The sequence below is a fragment of the Danio rerio genome, chromosome 20, assembly GCF_049306965.1.
Source record: "Danio rerio strain Tuebingen ecotype United States chromosome 20, GRCz12tu, whole genome shotgun sequence".
NCBI lineage: Eukaryota > Metazoa > Chordata > Actinopteri > Cypriniformes > Danionidae > Danio > Danio rerio.
Genome location: NC_133195.1, coordinates 14,520,621 through 14,540,603, shown reverse-complemented (window position 1 = coordinate 14,540,603; position 19,983 = coordinate 14,520,621). Strand labels below are relative to the sequence as shown.

At 38.5% G+C, this 19,983-nt stretch overlaps 1 protein-coding gene across 1 annotated transcript in view; it reads right to left on the bottom strand.

Moving 5' to 3' along the window:
- Positions 1–19,983, bottom strand: part of ppp2r5a (protein phosphatase 2, regulatory subunit B', alpha isoform) — a 136,335-nt gene that overhangs the window by 7,985 nt on the left and 108,367 nt on the right. The window contains exon 9 of the mRNA XM_005160442.6: positions 1–51. Within this exon, the coding sequence (XP_005160499.1) occupies positions 1–51 (51 nt within the window). The remainder of the gene's footprint in view (positions 52–19,983) is intronic.

Genomic DNA, 19,983 nt, shown 5'->3' with positions numbered 1-19,983 from the left:
CTCTTTTTGACTACAGGTCTTGGGCCAGAATTTCAGTAGGCCACGAACCACCTGAGAGGAGCAAGAAAAGAACTGATCAACTCAGAAAGACTGGTGAATGTAGAATAGATATATACTTCAACTGCCTGTTAACACAAATTTCTAATCAGCCAATCACATGGCAGCAACTGAATAAATATAGGTACATTATTGGAAAAACGTTGCCTCGTCTGATGAGTCACGATTTCTGCTGCGACATTCGATTGGTAGGGTCAGAATTTGGCTTCAACGACATAGATCCATCGTGCCTTGCATTAACGGGTCAGGCTGGTGATGGTGGTGTTATGGTGTGGAGGAAATTGTCTTGGCACCTTTGGGCCCATTAGTACCAATTGAGCATCGTATCAACAACCCAGCCTTCCTGAGTATTGTCAGTGACGATGTCCATTGCTTTATGACAACAGTGTACCCATCATCTGATGACTACTTCCAAAAGAATAACGCACAATGTCATAAAGTGCAAATAATCTCAGACTGGTTTCTTAAACATGACAATGAGTTCACTGTACTCAAATGGCCTCCACAGTTCTCAGACTCAACCAAATAGAGCATTAAGGGTGTTTATTAACTGAAATTCGTATTAAAATCTGCTTTATTTGTATTGTGCAAAAAAATTTGTAAGGTTTTTGTGTTTTATACAATTGAAGTCCCTTCTGAACTATTAGTCCCCTGTTAATTTTTCCCCCAACTTCTGTTTAATGGAGAGAAGATTTTTTCAACACATTTCTAAACATAATAGTTTTAATAACTAATTTCTAATAACTGATTTATTTTATCTTTGCCATGATGACAGTACATAACACGAGCGATTGCTCCATGTCTGAAATTTCTGTCTAAAGAGGTCATGTATTAATCCTTGATTGGTCTCACACAGCAAGTGATGTGATTTTGCAGGTTCACCAAGCTTGAACTTTGCACCGCAGCGACCAGCGAAGTTTAACGCATGACCCCGCGTTTCCGGTCATGCATTCGTGTGAGTATAAATGGAAGTTTATGGGGAGAAAAGTCAAGTGTGATCGCAGCTTAACATGATTTAAAGGCTTAACTAATTATAATAATAATAATAATACATTTTATTTAAAGGCGCCTTTCTAGCAACTCAAGGACACCGTACAATCAACAAGAGCAATAAAACAAGAAGAGAATAATAAAATATACACAGCAATAGTGCAAAAAAAACAAAATTAAGTATTAAAAGCCATCTTATTAAGTGGGATTTGAGTCTTAATTTGAATAGTGTGAGGGAGTCAATGTTTCTGATAGCAGGTGGTGATAAGTTCCAAAGCCGTGGAGCAGAGCGGCTAAATGCTCTGTTGCTCATAGTCGAAAGAAGAAAAGAGGGAACAGACAAGTGGAAGGAGGAAGAAGATCGCAGGGTGCGAGAAGGAACAGAAATGTGTATGAGGGCAGATAAATATGGAGGGGCGAGATCGTGAATGGCTTTAAATGTTAACATCAAGATTTTAAAGTCAATTCGAAAATGAACAGGTAACCAATGAAGCTGCTGCAGGACAGGGGGGTTGTGAAGAGTAGAAGGAGTTCTGGTGATGATACGGGCATGCAGCTGAGTTCTGGACCAACTGAAGCTTATGGAGGGATTTATGAGTAAGACCAAATAGAAGAGAGTGCAGTAATCTAAACGAGATGTAACAAGACTATGAGAAACGAGAAAACGAGAAAAGCAGTGGCATGAGGGGTAAGAGCAGGGCAGAGACGGTTAATATTGCGTAGGTGGAAGTAAGCAGATTGGCTGATGTTATTGATGTGAGAATCAAAAGATAGTGTGCTGTCAAGGATGACACCCAGACTCTTAACCAGTTTAGAGGGATAAATAGAGCAGTCGTCAATTGAAAGAGAAAAGCTGTCAGTTTTGGAGAGTGTTGATTTGGTACCAATAAGCAAAACCTCAGTTTTTGAACTATTTAGTTTGAGGAAGTTAAGAGAGAGCCAGAACTTGATTTCTGCTAAGTAGACTGTAAGGGATGTGGGTGGAAAACATAAAGAGGGTTTGCCAGAAAAATAGAGCTGGGTGTCATCCGCATAGCAGTGAAACTGTATGTTATATTTACGAAGAATATTACTAGATTAATTAGGTTAAAGTTAGGGTAATTAGGCAAGTTATTGTATAACGATGGTTTGTTGGAAAAAATATATAGTTTGAAGGGGCTAATAATATTTACCTGAAAATGGTTTTTAAAAAAACTAAAAACTTATTCTGGCCGAAATAAAACAAATAAGACTTTCTCCAGAAGAAAAACATATTATCAGACATACAGCGAAAATGTTCTTGCTCTGTTAAACATCATTTGGAAAATATAAAAAAAAATCAAGTTCAAATTCAAAAGGGGGCTAATAATTCCGACTTCAAATGTATATTGAAAAGAGGAAAAAACAATAAATCACTGTATGAATGATGTAATGTTTAAATAATTTACGTGATCATGTGGAAGGAAGGAAGAACACAGCATTTGTATTCTCGCGGTCTCCCGAGTTTGTTTGTCGAGTAACCTTGCAATAACAGTCTCTACAAGAATGCTTCTCAGTGTTTTTGGAAATGAGAAATAGTAGTAGTCCAATGCAGTGGCAGATGTGATGTGTAGAGTGCCCTCTAGTGTGTCTACGGGGCACTCATCTTGCTGACTGACATTTGGCTTCAGTACTGACTAGTCTAATGTATATGCACAAATATATCATTGTAAAGCATCCTATAGAAAATGTTCATTTAAATGAGAGATTTGTGAGTGGTGTACTTAAATATGCTGAGCATTGTATAAACATGCTTACTATTTTCATCATGTATAATTGAATTAAGTGAAAATGCAACAATCAATTTGATAATAAATTATTTATTTTTTATCTTTAATTATTATGAATATATGTATGTATGTATGTGTGTGTGTGTGTGTGTGTGTGTGTGTGTGTGTGTGTGTGTGTGTGTGTGTATATATATATATATATATATACATATATATATATATATATATATATATATATATATATATATATATATATATATAATTAAATATATATAATTCAAGCAAAGAACATAAATCAAATATTTTTTATGATTTATTATTTTTGAAATATTATATAAATAATATTTATAATAAAAATCAACAATAACTAAAAAATAAGTACATGGAAATACATGAAATACGTTATTATAAATAAATTATACTTGTATTATTGTTTTTTTTTAAATAATACTAATAATAATAATATAAGGGCAATTTGATTTCCAAGAATACAATGGAATACAAGAATACACTACAAAGTGTAGTTTTCTTAAAAGCAGGGTTCGACAATAAGCAAGGCCCAATATTGGTGCAAATGTGATCTTACAACCGAAAAACAGCACGACTGACAAAAATAACTGTTCGTGCGAGCAAAACAGCATAAAAGGAGGTAAATACCGAACGAGAGGATGATCACTCGCGCGCATAGGTGATGTGATTTGATGCACGCGAATCTCCCGTTTACTTGCGCAAAGTAACAATGCCTAGAAGAAGCGCAACTGGTGCGATCTGTTCTGTTCGAAATAGACTGGACAAAGAGCGATGATCGTTCACCCACAGACAGTCCTGCTGCTTTCAAGAGCTCAAGATAAAACAATACACATTCTTTTGTAAGCAGCAGCGGTCACTGCTTTCATTTTAATTATTCTTTGAACGGATTATTTAAAGGCCAATATTAACTGTGCACGTGATCATCCTTTCATTATCAAACACGGTATGTTTCACCTGCTTTCTTTTGCTTACAGTTATTTTTGTTAATATGGTTTAATTTAAATTTTTTACAATAACATTGCTTTAATGGGAGATTACTCCCCGTTTATGTGTAGTTAACTGGTGATCTGGGACTTTTAGCCAGGACAGATTACTGTGAAAATTTTAGATTTATAATAGTTACTTTTTCAAATGTAATGTTTTTTAAAGAAAAGTTTTGTTGAATTAAAAAGTCCACATATAACGCTATATTTATAACGCTATACTTATTTGGTGTGGTCAGAGATAAATTTGGTAAATCCTTAATTTTGAGCCCTGAAAAGTGAAATAACAACTGACTGCATCCTGAGCAAGCCAATACACAATACACACATGATGTTTAATGAATGAGAAGGCATGTGGACATACCACAACTTCTATAAAGTCATTTAGCATGTCAAAGTAAAATTTAAGCACATAAAATATATTTTCCCAACCATAAAATTGTGGCTAGTAAAAATGGCGAGTGGTTAGTAATGTTGGAAATGTACTAGCCAAAGTGGCTGGTGATCAAAAAAGTTAATGTCAAGCCCTGTATATATGTATATATACAGATGTCACTACTTCAATTTGTTCCTTATGCCGATATTCATACCGCGGCGACGACGGTAATTGGTGCACCAGCAACTTTAACTTTAACCACAGATATTCAGCTTTGCCTTTTAACAATACTAAACAGACTGTTCTGTATGCGTACCTTATGTGATGTGATGTGTTTAATTAAAATATAATATATTACCATCAACAAATTAATAAAATAAGTAGCAAATGAGAAATAAATGACAGAAAAGTTGATAAAAACAGACATTATCTCTAAAAGTTATCATCATTGCAAGATTAAAATGTGCACTGTCAGCTGAATACAGGCCTTAAATAAATTTAGAAAGCAACCAGTGCGCGCTGATATATATATTTTTTTTTTTCGAGTAACGAACAATTTCAACCGCGGGGAGATACCGACAGCTTGATTTGCAGTATTTTCTAACATGTTAGAAGTGAGCAGCGGACACCAAAAAAGGCTGCCGGTGGAGGAGCCGCTGTGCCCTCACTGCCCTCAGCAGCTGATTGAGACGGAGATACACTTCCTTACTGAGTGCACTAAATACTCCGAGATCCGGGAGAAATTCTACCCGATAATCCAACACATACAAAACAAATTTGAGTCCCTGTTGAACAGAAACTGCCCATCTTACTGGGGGAGTGTGTGTGCTGCTGTGTATTCAACCAACAATGACCCGCTCCACTGTCTCCAACACACAAATACTGGAACTCTTTATTTGTGGACTTACTTTTGATAATACTATCATTACCTTTGTCCTGTTTAATATGTTATCATAAATCTATTTGTATTTTTATTATTTTATTTTTATTAATAATTTTGTTTATTATGTTTTATTTATTATATTTTATATTCATAAATGTTACACCTGGCTCAAGGATGTAACATAATGAGGGAGACGACAAGGAGAAGTATAATCAAAAAGAATATTTATTTAGCTCAATTTAAATTATATAATCAAAATATCAGTATCAGTATGTTCAATCAGTGTGAAATGCAAATGTATGGATGCTGTAAATGTTGTCAGTGATAATGTATGGATGCGAAACAAAGCATAAAGGCCAAATTGGAGCGCGGCTCTGGCCAACTGCCAAGTGAATGGACAGCGGCCCCGACAAACTCTCTGCCGGAGTTTAAATAAGGGCGCTGACCAGCATCAGGTGCGCTGAAGGCACGCCCCCAATCTGGAATCAAAATCAAACACACAAACAAAACAACGCAGTCCTAACAATAAATGTTTGCACTACTGCCCTTTTTGCACTTGTCTTGTTTATACGCAGCGATGCTGCACTGCTTTGGTAATACGAATGTACAGTTATTTGTCATGTCAATAAAGCACCTAAAATGAGAAAATGTGAAACATGTGCAACAAATAACAAATCGGAGTCTAATAATAACATGCCCTTTTAATTTTCATAAAATATGTGTGGGTTTTGACAATATGTGTTTAATTAAGCTATAAAGATTAGCCTATGAGATGATGTGCATAGTAAAATATGAAATAAATGTCTCTTTTGCTGAATATTTAATTAATCTATATCTTTAACATTTTAAAAATCAACTCGCTTTGCCCCAGAGAAAGACGAGCGGCACTAGCGGACCTGGTGCGCTTTCCCGAACAAAGACGAACACTAACTTGCGGCTGAACTGTGCATAGTTTGAGAAAAAAATTATATGAGTGTTTCCAAAAAACCCTAGTTTCTCTGTCGCAGATCCATCATTTGAATCACGTTAGTATAACGTATAATTATTAAAAACCCATAATGATAAAGCACATGGCATGATCACGAGGGCATTACAATGAAGACAACCGAAACAAATTTATAATTGGTTTATTTATATAATGTGATTTTTTATATCTAATATTTTTAATTCTTTAAATTATTTCAGTATAACTTAGGCTATTCTATCAAGATTTGACACTTTAAAAGGCCTTCAATGCACGGATATAGTTAATAGGGATGCAATAAAAAGCCTATTTCACTATTATTATTAATCTAATAATAATGTTATTATAATATTATATAAATATAATATTATTATAATAAATATTATTAATCTTCACTATTATTACTATTATTAGTTAAATGCTTGCAACGCTGCATTTCTGTTGCGCGAAAAAAAAGCTGTTGCAAATAAACAAAGTTATGCCAATACCATTTTAATAGTTTCATGATAGCAGCTGGTGTGCTTCATCTGCATGATTCTGATTTGACATTCTTCCACTAAACTTGCACTGTCTTGAGGTGTAAATGGACTATGATCTTTTGCTATAGAGGCTATCAAGGTGTTCTCTCTGCAACTTTCAAGTTTGAGGTGGGGGAAGGGGGCAGCAGCAATTCAAATGTATCTCCTCTAAAATAGTAGGCAGCTTGCGTGGCATCTGTATGTACAGATTATTATTTTATTTTTAAATTACTAATATTATTCATGAATTCATTTTACTTTTCGGCTTAGTCCTTTTATTAATCTGGTGTTGCCACTGCAGAATGAATGCAGAGAGAACATGCAAACTTCACACAGTGACCTTCTTGCTGTGAGGCGAAAGCACTACCTACTGCGCCACTACGTCGCCGCCCTTCACCTGACTGTTATTTTCAAATATGCACAACGCGAGCCAAACAATAGATGTGAAAGATCCTTTCAGACAACTTTGCTTTAAACTGTATTAAGGTCCCATTTACACCAATGATTGAAAATGATTGGAGGGGAAAGGAATAGATATTTCAAATCTCTGTTTCAAATCTGCTTGTTTAAAAAAGCGCATTAGTCTACAAATGGCTTATGCGTATAGACATTTAATGTAGCTAATTCAGTGCAGTAATGTGTAATTTGTTGTCACCACATTTTAATAGTTTCATTATGGTGCAATGGTGTGCTTTATCTGTGTGATTCTGATGTGACATTCAATCTTCTTTGCTGAGGTGTAAATGGGCTGTAGTTCTCTCTGAAACTTTCAGGTTTAAGGTGGGGGAAGTGAGCATAGGCAATTCAATTGTATCATCTCTAAAAATAAAAAGACTGCTTGTGCGGCATCTGTGTGTAAAGATTATTACCTTATTTTTATTTTATTATTACTATTAATTTATTAATTCATTCATTTGTTTATTCGTTTTCTTTTCAACTTAGTCCCTTTATTAGTCTGTAATCGCCACAGCGGAATAAACCATCAACTTATCCAGCAAATTTTTCATGCAGCAGATGCCCTTCCAGCTGCAATCTGTCACTAGGAAATATTATTAGTAGTAGTAGTAGTAGTAGTATTATTGATGTTGTTAGGCTATTTTCTGTAGTGACCCTTGTAATCCAGTGTTTTCGGGTTTTTTTTTTTCCAGTTAAAGCACAATAATGCCCATTAACACCTGCCAGACAAGCTGTTGGTTATGAGATGGGAGAAGGGGTGTTTTTCACAAACATGGATACACAAAATCCAAAACTCAGACGTAGGAGGGATGGTATAACCGTAGCAAAACCTAAGCGTTTTAAAACAAAACCGCATTAAATATGGGGCCTTATGAAATGAATGTTTCTATTTACAGCAACTTCTTGACTGAACTACGTGTTTTTTAAAATATCTATATTACTCTCGTAGCATTCGCCAAAACTAATATATTTTTACATAAAAAAACAGCAGACAATTCCGCACGACCATAAAGCCTTCACCCGACAGTTATTTTCAAATATGCACAACGCGAGCCAAAACAATAGACATGCCATGCCCGTCATCCTTTTAGACAACTTCGCCTTTAAACTGTATTAAGGTCCCATTTACACTGCACAGCAGATTTATATAAAAAGTTAATGATACATATAACAGGCTTCATTTTGATGGTAAAATAACCCTTTAAAAGATGGCTGTTATTTATTTCAGTATTTAAACATTAAATAACGAATACATCAAGTTAAATGAAACGAATATGAAAACAACACATGGATATAAAGCATATAAATGACTATTATAATTAGCAAAATGCTGCTCTTTTTATCTTTGTATTTTTATAATTTTATTTTTGTTCTTTTTAATATTTTAAATTAATTAAAGCTATAAACAAATACTGCTTGACATTTTAGAAAATATTTTACGTACCCAGTATATATTAAAGATCACCAAGAACAAACAAACAAAAGCACAAAGCTTAGGATATTAATAAATTTAATCAAGCTCTAACCACGAATAAAATAATAGGCTATTTTCTTATTTTAATATTTTAGACGATGGGTTAGTAATTATATTATAAATGGTTATGTTCAGGTCAATGAAATAAAAACTTTAATTAATAAAATATGTTCGTAAGAATGTGGTGGGCCAGTGATTCCCTGGCTGTCATCAGTGGGTTAATGAGCTCAGTGGAATTCTGCTTTGTATTTTTCTATGCATTACAAACATCACTAAACCAGACATTTGTTTTATAAGTTAACCAAATATTCGCAGAGATTCAGCATTTTTTTCTGACGCGTTTGCCAGTCAGTGAAAAAAAAGTCACTGGCCCTATTTAGGCAGATATTCAGATTCGTTTTTATCAATCTGATGCAACTTTTATTATTTACAGGACATAAAAATGCAATTAAAAGTTTCCAATTAATTAAACTCAATTTATAAAAAGACTATTTTATGCATTAAATAATGAAATATATAACTAATTTCCTTCATTTCCGATTAAACCATGCATTTTTAGTCTGTTTTACAGTTTTAATATGTGCATATGCTTTTTTAAAATAACATTCGTTTAACAAATATTTTAGCACATCAAAAGTAATTAAATTACATGTTTTTTGATTAAAACCTTTATCCAAAAGGATTAGAAATTGATTGCGCACACGCAGGAAAAAGGCAATCATCCAACACATGATATGCATCGCTCTCATGCCACGTTTTGAGGATAAATTCGCATCTAAGTGCTGCTTTGAATAGAATAAAACTATTAAAAAGCACACTAAAGACTTTACTCATAAAATAAAACATTCATAAAGGAGTATCTTATGAAAAACCACCAATTGACGGGCTCTGCTTTAGGTTTAAAAAAAATCAAGCAGCTTTAAAAATATATAATTTGCTGAAGAGAAATGACAGAAAAAAAGATTAAACATATCGGGACTGTTAAAAGAACATTTCACTTTAATATAGCCTATTCTTTCGACTCTGATACATCAGCTAAGATTATGAATGACGGAGTGTCTCTCCTGCGTGATTCAGCAGCACGTCCCGCTGGTTATGAAGAAGAAGGCGAAGAGAATGTGCTGTTTAGTTTTGGCTTGATATATAAAAAAACCAATACCGAACTGCTCATAACACTCAAAAAGTTAAACTAAAATGCACAACTCTTGTTGGTTGGACCCGCGGGATGCACAATGAACCTAACTCGCCATTCTTTTAATTTTAAATTCATGAAAAATGAGCCAGCCGCAGATGCTTAGTCATGTTGATCAGGACGCTCTGCTTTATAACTTATTCGTTTATTACAATAATCACACTTAGCTTTGCCATCCTTCTTCACCACATGTAGCCACTCTTTTGAGCAAATCTTGCGGTCCATCTTTAAACAAATGTTTAGATTATTATTGAAGGTGCTCTCCAGCGGCGAAGTTCCTGGCAGAGTAGCGAGTGAAAAAATGTGCATGCAGGAATTGAACAAGAGCAATCAAATTTTAAATTACATAACAAGCATCATATTCTTTCTAATCCTCGCCCAGTTTTAATACAAGTTGTGTTTTTTTCATATTTGTGGCTGTGAAGTTTATTGAGAATATAGGATAAACAGTAGGTGAGATTTCAAACCGCCGGAGTATATACCGCCGCCGTTTGAACTAGCTGCAGCTCTGTTTTTAGTGTATGACCGCAGTTTGTGAATAAGCTGCCAGGGAGCGCAAAGGGACAGGATGCGATTGGACAGAAATAGCCTATACAGCAGCTTTAAATATGCTACTGTGCTTGTAAATGAGATTAAACAATAATTCAAGGCATTTTAATTCCTTCATTAAAATTTGTTAACACGCTTTATTATTTAAAATTTGTTAACACGCTTTATTGTAAACTTTTTAAGTGCAAAGAGGCTTCGTTTTGAAAAAAAGAATTGTAGAAATAAAAGACAGCTAATTAAATTAACTAAACTATTAAATAAATAAATAAATAAATAAATAAATAAATAAAGCAGTCTTTTAGAATAAAGATAGAAAGATGTTCAGTGTTTGCTATTTTGATAGGACTAAGACAAGACATTTTCATTTATGTTTTTATTTACGTTTTTATTAACATTTTCGTTGTTGATTATATTTTACTCTTATTTTATGTCTCAATTATTGTACATAATAATAAACGAATAATGAAAATAGGCCTAAATAAATTATTTATTTAAAGACATTGCCGCGAAACACTGAGAAACGGTCAGGAGTATAAAGAGCTTAAGTTGAATGCTGCTTCATCAAAAGTAAAAAATTAAATTGACCTAAGCAGATCACTAAAAGTATAATAAAATATTTTTGCCGCAGGACATAAATTAAGTCTCGCAGGTTTATTTTAAAATAGTTTAGTTTCAGTTACGTTTTTTTTTTTTTGTTTCAAAACGTCAATGTTCTTCTTTAAAGTAGCTATAACTGTTGTTTTGTTTTTTGTTTTTTTTTACTTAATGGCTCAGTATGTTTTGTATTTTAATTTGAATTTCAGTCGGCTTCCATATGCGTGTGAAATATAATGCGCGCATAACCGCTGAAAAAGAAGAAAAAGCTGTCAAAGGTTAGAGCTAATACATCAAAATAAGCTATATTAAAATACAGCATGTATGTTAATACAGGCAGAATGTGAACAAACTCAAGGTAGGTGTAGCCTATACAGCAGCTTTAAATATGCTACTATGCTTGTAAATGAGATTAAACAATAAGTCAAACCATTATAATTCCTTCATTAATCATTTAAAATTTGTTTACCTGGTTTATTGTAAACTTTTTAAGTGCAAAGAGGACTCATTTTGGAAAATAGAATTGAAGAAATAAAAGACAACTAAAATGAAAGCACAAACATTCAGTACAAATAAGTATCTTAAACAAATAAATAAATAAATAAATAAATAAATAAATAAATAAATAAATAAATAAAGCAGCCTGTGGAGAGGTAAGCATGATCGAATACCCAATAAAGGGGGAGAGCATGCTCAGAGCCCGGCGGCTAATCAGCAGGCCAATCCGAAATAATAAGCAACACCTGTTTATTCTAGTGATTGGGCCGGAGAGACACCCGTCTTAAGGAGAACGGGAGGAACAGTCGGGAGAGACAGAGAGAGCTAAGCGACGACCACACAGTGGGAGCTGTCCTTGACATTTGATAAGGAAAAAAATAAAAATCTGTTACTTACCTCAACGCCGACCCTGTCTTCTTCTTCCCACACAAAGAACATTTGTTACAGTGGTGCCGAAACCCGGGAAAGAAGAAGAGACCTCGCCGCTAAGATGACCACTCCGTCAACCAGTCCATTTGCAGAAGTGATCCAGGCGCTCGCGGTCCTCCACCGTGAACAACACCAGGAGATCCTGGACATACGGGCCGAGCAGGAGTCCTGGTGGAGGCCCAGCGCGAGGACCGCAAGCTCGTCCGGAGCATGCTGAAGCAGGGGATCCAGCCCGCATCAACATCAGCCACCCACCCTCCCATCACACTACACAAAATGGGGCCGCAAGATGACCCGGAAGTCTTCTTGGACTTGTTTGAGAAGATGACAGGAGCGTGTGGGTGGCCGCGGGCCGATTGGCCGGTGAGAGTCATCCCGCTGCTGTCGGGCCAAGCCCAGACCGCCGCACAGCAGCTACCGGCCGAGGATCTCCGGAATTATGCGCACCAGAAACAAGCCATACTTCAGCGGGCCGGCCGCAATCCGGAGGAACAACGCCAGCGCTTCCGGTCGCTGAAGCTGGAGGAAAGCGGTCGGCCCTTCATATTTGCCCAGCAGCTCCGTGACGCCTGCCGCAGATGGCTGGTGCAGGATGACCGGACCATCGATCAGATCGTCGATGCTGTGGTACTGGAGCAGTTCATCGCCCACCTTCCCTCCCGAACATCGGAGTGGGTGCAGTGCCACCGACCAGACGATCTGGAAACGGCCATTCAGCTGGCTGAGGATCACCTGGTAGCGAGGTCCAGGGTCGGCGAAGTAACCTCTCTCTCTCTCCCCCTGTCCCTCCTCTTTCTCTCTTTCCTTCTATCCCCAGGCCCAGATCGAGGGGACCGCCCATCCCGACTCCCAGGAGGCGGATCCCAGGCCCAGAGCCCCAGCGCAGCACGCATCGCTGGGGCACCTATCGGGATAGAGACGGGGAGGCACCTGCCATGGGCGGGCCTACAGCGATGACGGGTCTCTCTCCGGCCCAATCAGTTGGTCCTGCTGGCCTCGGGGGTATAGCGGGAAGGTCTGGGCCGGCATGTTGTCATTGCGGGGGGGCGGATCATGCACCAGAGAACTGCTCCGTGATGGAAGTGGGTGCATTGGTCCGCCTGCCCGATGTGCCAGCAGTCGCCCCCGGTCGCGACGGGCTATACCGGATACCTGTGAGTATAAAAGGGGGTACATATCAAGCTTTGGTGGATTCGGGGTGTAATCAGACCTCCATCCACCAAAGCTTGCTTCCAGACCCGGCTTTGGATATGAGCCGCACGGTAAGGGTAAGGTGTGTACACGGGGATGTAATTCACTACCCGCTAACGGCAATAAACATTCAATTTCGGGGCAAAAAGCATAGAGTAGAGGTAGCGGTTAACCCGCACCTCAAACACCCGCTAATTCTGGGAACTAATTGGCCTGGATTTAATAGATTATTGGGAGTTTTATGTGCGGGTGTTTCTTGGAAGGAGAAATCGCCAGATAGGGGGCGTGTCGGTCAGCTGGGGGAATCCCAAGCAGTGACGTCACGCGCTGACTCAGGGGAAGGGCTGGGAATTTCCCGGTGTAAAGACTTTCCCCTGGAGCAGTCGCGTGATGATACATTAAAACATGCACTCGAAAGAGTGCAGGTTATTGATGGGAAAATCCTCCAGCCTGATCGACCCCTATCCTATCCGTATTTTGCGGTTATTAATGATAGGGTGTATCGAGTGACCCAAGACACTCAGACAAAAGAAAATACAACCCAGTTATTAGTACCACAGAGCCGCTGGGAAATGCTTTTTCAGGCGGCTCATTCTAATCCTATGGCCGGACATTTAGGTCAGGCGGCCACACTAAATCGCCTCATGACCCGATTCTTTTGGCCGGTCATTCACGGTGACGTCAGCAGATGGTGCGCGGCGTGCAGTGAATGTCAGCTGGTAAATTCACCGGCCACCCCAAAAGCGCCGTTGCGCCCTTTACCAATTATGGAGATCCCCTTCGAGAGAATTGGTATGGATCTCATCGGGCCATTAGAGCGATCCGCACGCGGGCACCGGTTTGCATTAGTTCTGGTGGATTATGCAACCCGTTACCCGGAAGCAGTCGCGCTCCGTAACATCTTAGCAAAGAGCATTGCGGAGGCGCTGTTTCGCATCATCTCCCGTGTGGGAATCCCCAAGGAGATTCTCACTGATCAAGGCACCGCGTTCATGTCACGCACGATGCGCGAGCTTTACGGATTATTGGGCATTAAATCTATTCGCACCAGCGTCTATCACCCACAAACAGACGGGCTGGTGGAAAGATTTAATCGCACGCTTAAATCAATGATCCGTAAATTTGTTCATGAGGACGCCAAAAAAATTGGGATAAGTGGTTGGAGCCTTTATTATTTGCTGTGCGGGAGGTTCCCCAAGCCTCCACGGGGTTTTCCCCCTTCGAGCTTCTCTACGGCAGACAGCCCAGAGGGGATTTGGATGTTGTTAGAGAGGCTTGGGAGGACGAGCCTTCTAAAAGTAAAAATGAAATTCAATATATCCTGGACCTTAGAACAAAACTCCACACACTGGGGCGGCTCTCTACAGAGAATTTGCTTAAGGCTCAGGATGACCAACGCCGGCGATATGATAAGGGCACTAAACTCCGTAAATTTTCACAGGGAGATAAAGTACTTGTAAGGCTACCCACTTCCAGCTCTAAATTACTCGCGAAGTGGCAAGGGCCGTTTGTGGTCACACGACGAGTCAGTGATCTCAATTACGAGGTGGTTCGTTCGGACAGGGCTGACTCGCGTCAGATTTATCACATTAATCTGCTTAAGCAGTGGAGGGAGCCGGAGGACGTGGCGCTGGCTATGCTTGTTACTAACGAGGATGACCTGGGGCCGGAGAGCTCCGGCCGAGAACGGCCGAGCGCTCTGGTCACCGGGGGCGATCATCTCTCAGCGAGCCAGCTCCTCGACATCCGGCACCTCCAACGTGAATACTCTGACGTGTTTTCGCCCCTGCCCGGTCGTACTAACCTGATTCAGCACCATATCGAGACCGAACTGGGCGTGGTCGTTAGGACCCGGCCGTATCGCCTACCTGAACACAAGAAAAAAGTGATTCAGGAAGAATTGAATAATATGTTGAAAATGGGAGTAGTAGAAGAATCCCACAGCGACTGGGCCAGCCCGATTGTCTTACCGTACCTAAGATGGACGGCTCGGTCCGGTTCTGTGTGGATTATCGCAAGGTGAATGCTGTGTCGAAATTCGACGCTTATCCAATGCCGCGTATTGATGAGTTGCTCGACCGGTTAGGTGCTGCTCGATATTACTCGACATTGGATTTAACGAAGGGCTATTGGCAGATCCCCTTATCTCCAATATCCCGCAAAAAAACCTTCACTACGCCGTTTGGATTGCACCAATTTGTGACGCTTCCGTTTGGGCTGTTCGGGGCGCCGGCGACGTTCCAGCGCCTGATGGACAAAATACTCGGCCCTCACTAAAAAGGAGGGACCGGATACCGTCCAATGGTCGGAGCAGTGCCAACAGGCCTTCTCAAAGGTAAAATCTATACTTTGTGGGGGGCCGCTATTGCACGCTCCTGATTTTGCTCTCCCCTTTATTTTATAGACAGACGCGTCCGATCGGGGTCTGGGGGCGGTTTTTCTCCCAGGAGGTGGCAGGAGCGGAACGGCCGGTGCTGTACGCAAGCTAAGTAAAAGTGAGGCTAAGTACAGCACCATAGAGAAGGAATGTTTGGCGATCAGGTGGGCCATTCTTACTCTTCGCTATTACCTCCTGGGTAGGGAATTCGTCCTCTGTTCAGATCATGCTCCTCTCCAGTGGCTCCACCGTATGAAGGATACCAACGCGCGGATCACCCGTTGGTTTCTAGCATTACAGCCTTTTAAATTCAAGGTGATCCACAGACCGGGGGCGCAGATGGCTGTAGCCGACTTCCTCTCCAGGTATGTGGAGAGGTAAGCATGATCGAATACCCAATAAAGGGGGAGAGCATGCTCAGAGCCCGGCGGCTAATCAGCAGACCAATCTGAAATAATAAGCAACACCTGTTTATTCTAGTGATTGGGCCGGAAAGACACCCGTCTTAAGGAGAACGGGAGGAACAGTCGGGAGAGAGAGAGCTAAGCGACGACCACACAGTGGGAGCTGTCCTTGACATTTGATAAGGAAAAAAATAAAAATCTGTTACTTACCTCAACGCCGACCCTGTCTTCTTCTTCCCACACAAAGAACATTTGTTACACAGCCTTTTAGCCTAAATATAGAGAGATGTTCAGTGTTTGCTATTTTGATAGGACTAAGACAAGACATTTTCATTTATGTTTTTAATTAACGTTTTTATTTACATTTTTGTTGTTGATAATATTTTACTATCTCATTTTATGTTTCAATTATTGTACATAATAATAAACGAATAATGAAAATAAATGAATAATGAGAATAGGACATAAATTAAGTCTGGCAGGTTTATTTTTAATAATTTAGTTTCAGTTCTGTTTTTTTTTTTTTTCAAAACGTCAAAGCGTCTGCTTTAAAGTATAACTGTTGTTTTGTTTTTTTACTTAATGGCTCAGTATTTTTTGTATTTTAATTTCAATTTTAGTCACCTTGCATATGCGTGTGAAATATATTGCGCGCATAACCGCGGAAAAAGAAGAAAAAGCTGTCAGTTAGAGCTATTTCATTAAAATTACCTATATTAAAATACAGCATTTATGTTAATACAGGCAGAGTGTGAACAAACTCGAGGCTAAGATATGCGCTTGCCTTTTAATGCATTTAAAAATATTTGCGGCCTTTTTATAGGTGTCGGTTTTTTTGGGACTTCTCTGTCTCCCTCTTGTGTATTGTCATTTGTATGCAGTTTTGCCTGTTATCAATTCACTTGTTTCCCCGTCCCCATTGCTCTCACCTGTTCTCCCAGATTATTTAGCTATTTAGTCTCCCCTTCTCCCTCGTTCTGTGCTTGTTCATTAGCTGCGTCCCAAATCGCATACTTGCACTATTCACTATTCTACGCCATGCACTATTCTACGCCATTTTGTAGTATAAATAGTTTAAGTAGTGCGTTCACACTGAAAACTCTAAAAATAATAAGTGCACTTTAATTACCCGGATGATGCACTCATTCAGCCGCTAAAATGAAGTGTGTAATGATGGACACTTCACGCACTCAACGACCGAAGGTTTGCTCACGTAGCGGAAGGGGCGGAGCTATCAGACGCACATGTTGAATAACTTTATTTATTTTAGATGGTGAAAGCAAAATTCTCCTACGAGAGTGATTTTAGCGCCTTCCGATGTTGAATGCGGTTATACTCACGGCAGGTATTATCTGATAATTCGGTCGTTTATTTCACTGATTTGGCAACCGTCAAACGAGATCAGGGAAACGGTTTGAATTTCCGCTTAGTAAAAAAACATTAGTGTGCCATTTGGGACGACACTACATACATATACTATCCTGTTGAGTGTGTAAGTGCATAAGTACATAGTGCATGAGTGCATAGTGTATAGTGTGCCATTTGGGACGCAGCTTTCGATTCTGTGTTCAAAGAGCTACGTGTGCTACTGGTTCTCTCTGTTCAAGATATCTACGCATTTACAATCCGTCTCGTCTAGTCCTGTGTTGTTTATTTTACCACTTATCGTCTGTTCATCTGTGCTCTGGCTCACCTCTGCTCTGCCCACAGTCCACGATCGTGTGAGGTCTCATCTTCTCGGCTCCCTGAGGTCTGTCCCTACTTTTGTACTGCTAACCCAAGAGCGTCTTTTGCATTTGATCAGTCCTACAACGCCCAGAGGAGGGTCGATTTCAGACTGCCTGTGTTATTTTTTTGAGGGACTGTTTTCTTAATGCCCAGGAGAGCAGAATTGTTGATTTATTTCTGTTCAATAAATCCCTTTGAATTTGTCCCTTGCTCTTGGGTCTCTATATTTTCTGACAATAGGCTACAGGCTATGGAGTATAATAAAGTTTTTTCTTTTCTTTTTTTGTATGGTAAAGGACAATGCACATTATGTTATTGATGTAAACTTAGGCTAAAACTTAGCATTGATAAACATGACCTACCTCAAGCAGATCACTTAAAGTATCATAAAAATAATGTTGCCGCATTCACTATTTACAGGACGTAAAGTAAGTCTAAGTGGAAAATCTGAGCATTTCACTAGCAAACATTTAACAGTTAACAGTTTTTTAACAGAAAACTGTTAGACAGAGCATCTACTGTGTGAGAATGTGAGATAAAGGATCTACTTTCACTTTCGCTCTTGGATAGGGAAACCTTTACGCACAGACATCAATTAGTCTATAAATAATTAATTTCATTTGTTAAGCGCAAATATTCGTTTCAAAACTGTTTCTAAATTCAGTTCTAATTTCCAGCAAATAAATGAACAACAATAACGAAGTGTGCTCAAAAACCTGAGTTATATCCTAAAACACATGCTGTCCCCCATATGGTCTAAAACCTGACAAGTGGGCAAATCTAAGCTTGTTTTTAATAAAACAAATATAAATATGGATATAATAAATAATACTGCTAATAATAATAACATTATACAAAAGCAAATTGTTATGAATTAACTGAAAAAGCCTCCCGAGATGAAGAAGACATAAAAGCAGTGATTTTTCATATTTATGTAGGCTAGAAAATAATGTTTTCTAATATTTTAATCCTTTATATTTATATCCTATATCTATTCTTATTATATACTTTATATATATATATATATATATATATATATATATATATATATATATATATATATATATATATATATATATATATATATATATATATAAATATAATATTATTAAATTTTTTTCATATGTAAAGATATTTCCCTATTGTTCTCTTGTGCGTACTGGGCAGTGTGTAATCAAGGCGCCGGAGTTTAGACCGGGTTTGTTTTGGTCTTATGAAAAATCTATTTTAGTTTCTCAAAATAACAACGCCCCAGCAGTGCGCCTCAGAACGCCTTCCTTTTTAGACCAGAACACCTATGGGCGCACATCTGAGCGCTAATGCATTTGCTATTTAAACAGCGTAGCGCAACGCCTCAAAACCACTCTTGCGTCAAGCTGAAACTATAACAAAAGACTATTGTGCCGCGTCTTGTGTCACATTGCGCCGGGTGTATGATAGGGCCTATTATTAGACTCTGATTTGTTATTTGTTGCCTATAGGCTATTTTCACATTTTCACATTTGAGGTGCTTTACTGGCATGACAAATAACTGTACATTCTTGCCAAAGCAGTGCAGCGTCGCTGTGTACAAACAGGGCAGCAGTGCAAACAAATATGAATATAACATCAAATAAATATAATAATAAAAATAAAAATAGAATAATAAAAATAAAAATAGATTTTTGATAACATTAAACAGGATAAAGGTAATGATAGTAGCCTAAAATCAAAAGTAAGTCCACAAATAAAGAGTTCCAGTATTTGTGTGTTGGAGGCAGTGGAGCGGGTATTGTTGGTTGAACACATCAGAACACACACAGTAAGATGGGCAGTTTCTGTTCAACAGGGACTCAAAGTTGTTTTGTATGTGTTGGATTATCGGGTAGAATTTCTCCTGGATCTCGGAGCATTTAGTGCACTCAGTAAGGAAGTGCAACTCCATCTCAATCAGCTGAGGGCAGTGTGGGGACAGCCGCTCTTCCACGGGCAGACATGTTTTTCTGTGCCGGACCATCTATACAGCCAGCTGGTGTCCGCTGCCCCTCTTCTAACATGTTAGAAAATACTGCAAAACAAACTGTCGGTATCTCCCCGAGGTTGAAATTGTTCATTATTCGAAAAAAAGAAAAGTGTCATAATTAATACAATTATTATTACTAAAAATGGAATTATGATTTGTTTGTCGCATATAGCTAAAGTAATAGTAAATAATGTGGTAAAAATAAATAATTTTCACCCCAACACAATTTAATAGGGCACTAAAGGGCACTTTTTTTTCTTCACTCTCCTATCGGTGAAGTTTTTTTTCCCCTCTACGCTGTCGCCTCTGGCTTGCATGGTTCAGGATCTGTAGAGCTACGGCATCGATGAATTTCAGTGTTGGACTCTCAGTAATGATTTAAGCCACACTGAACTGAGCTAAACTGAACTGAACTTTTATGTGAAGCTGCTTTGACACAATCTACATTGTAAAAGTGCTATACAAATAAAGCTGAATTGAATTGAATAAAGGCTAAAGAACTTAATTCTTATATTTGCTTTTTGCAGCCTAGGGCTATAC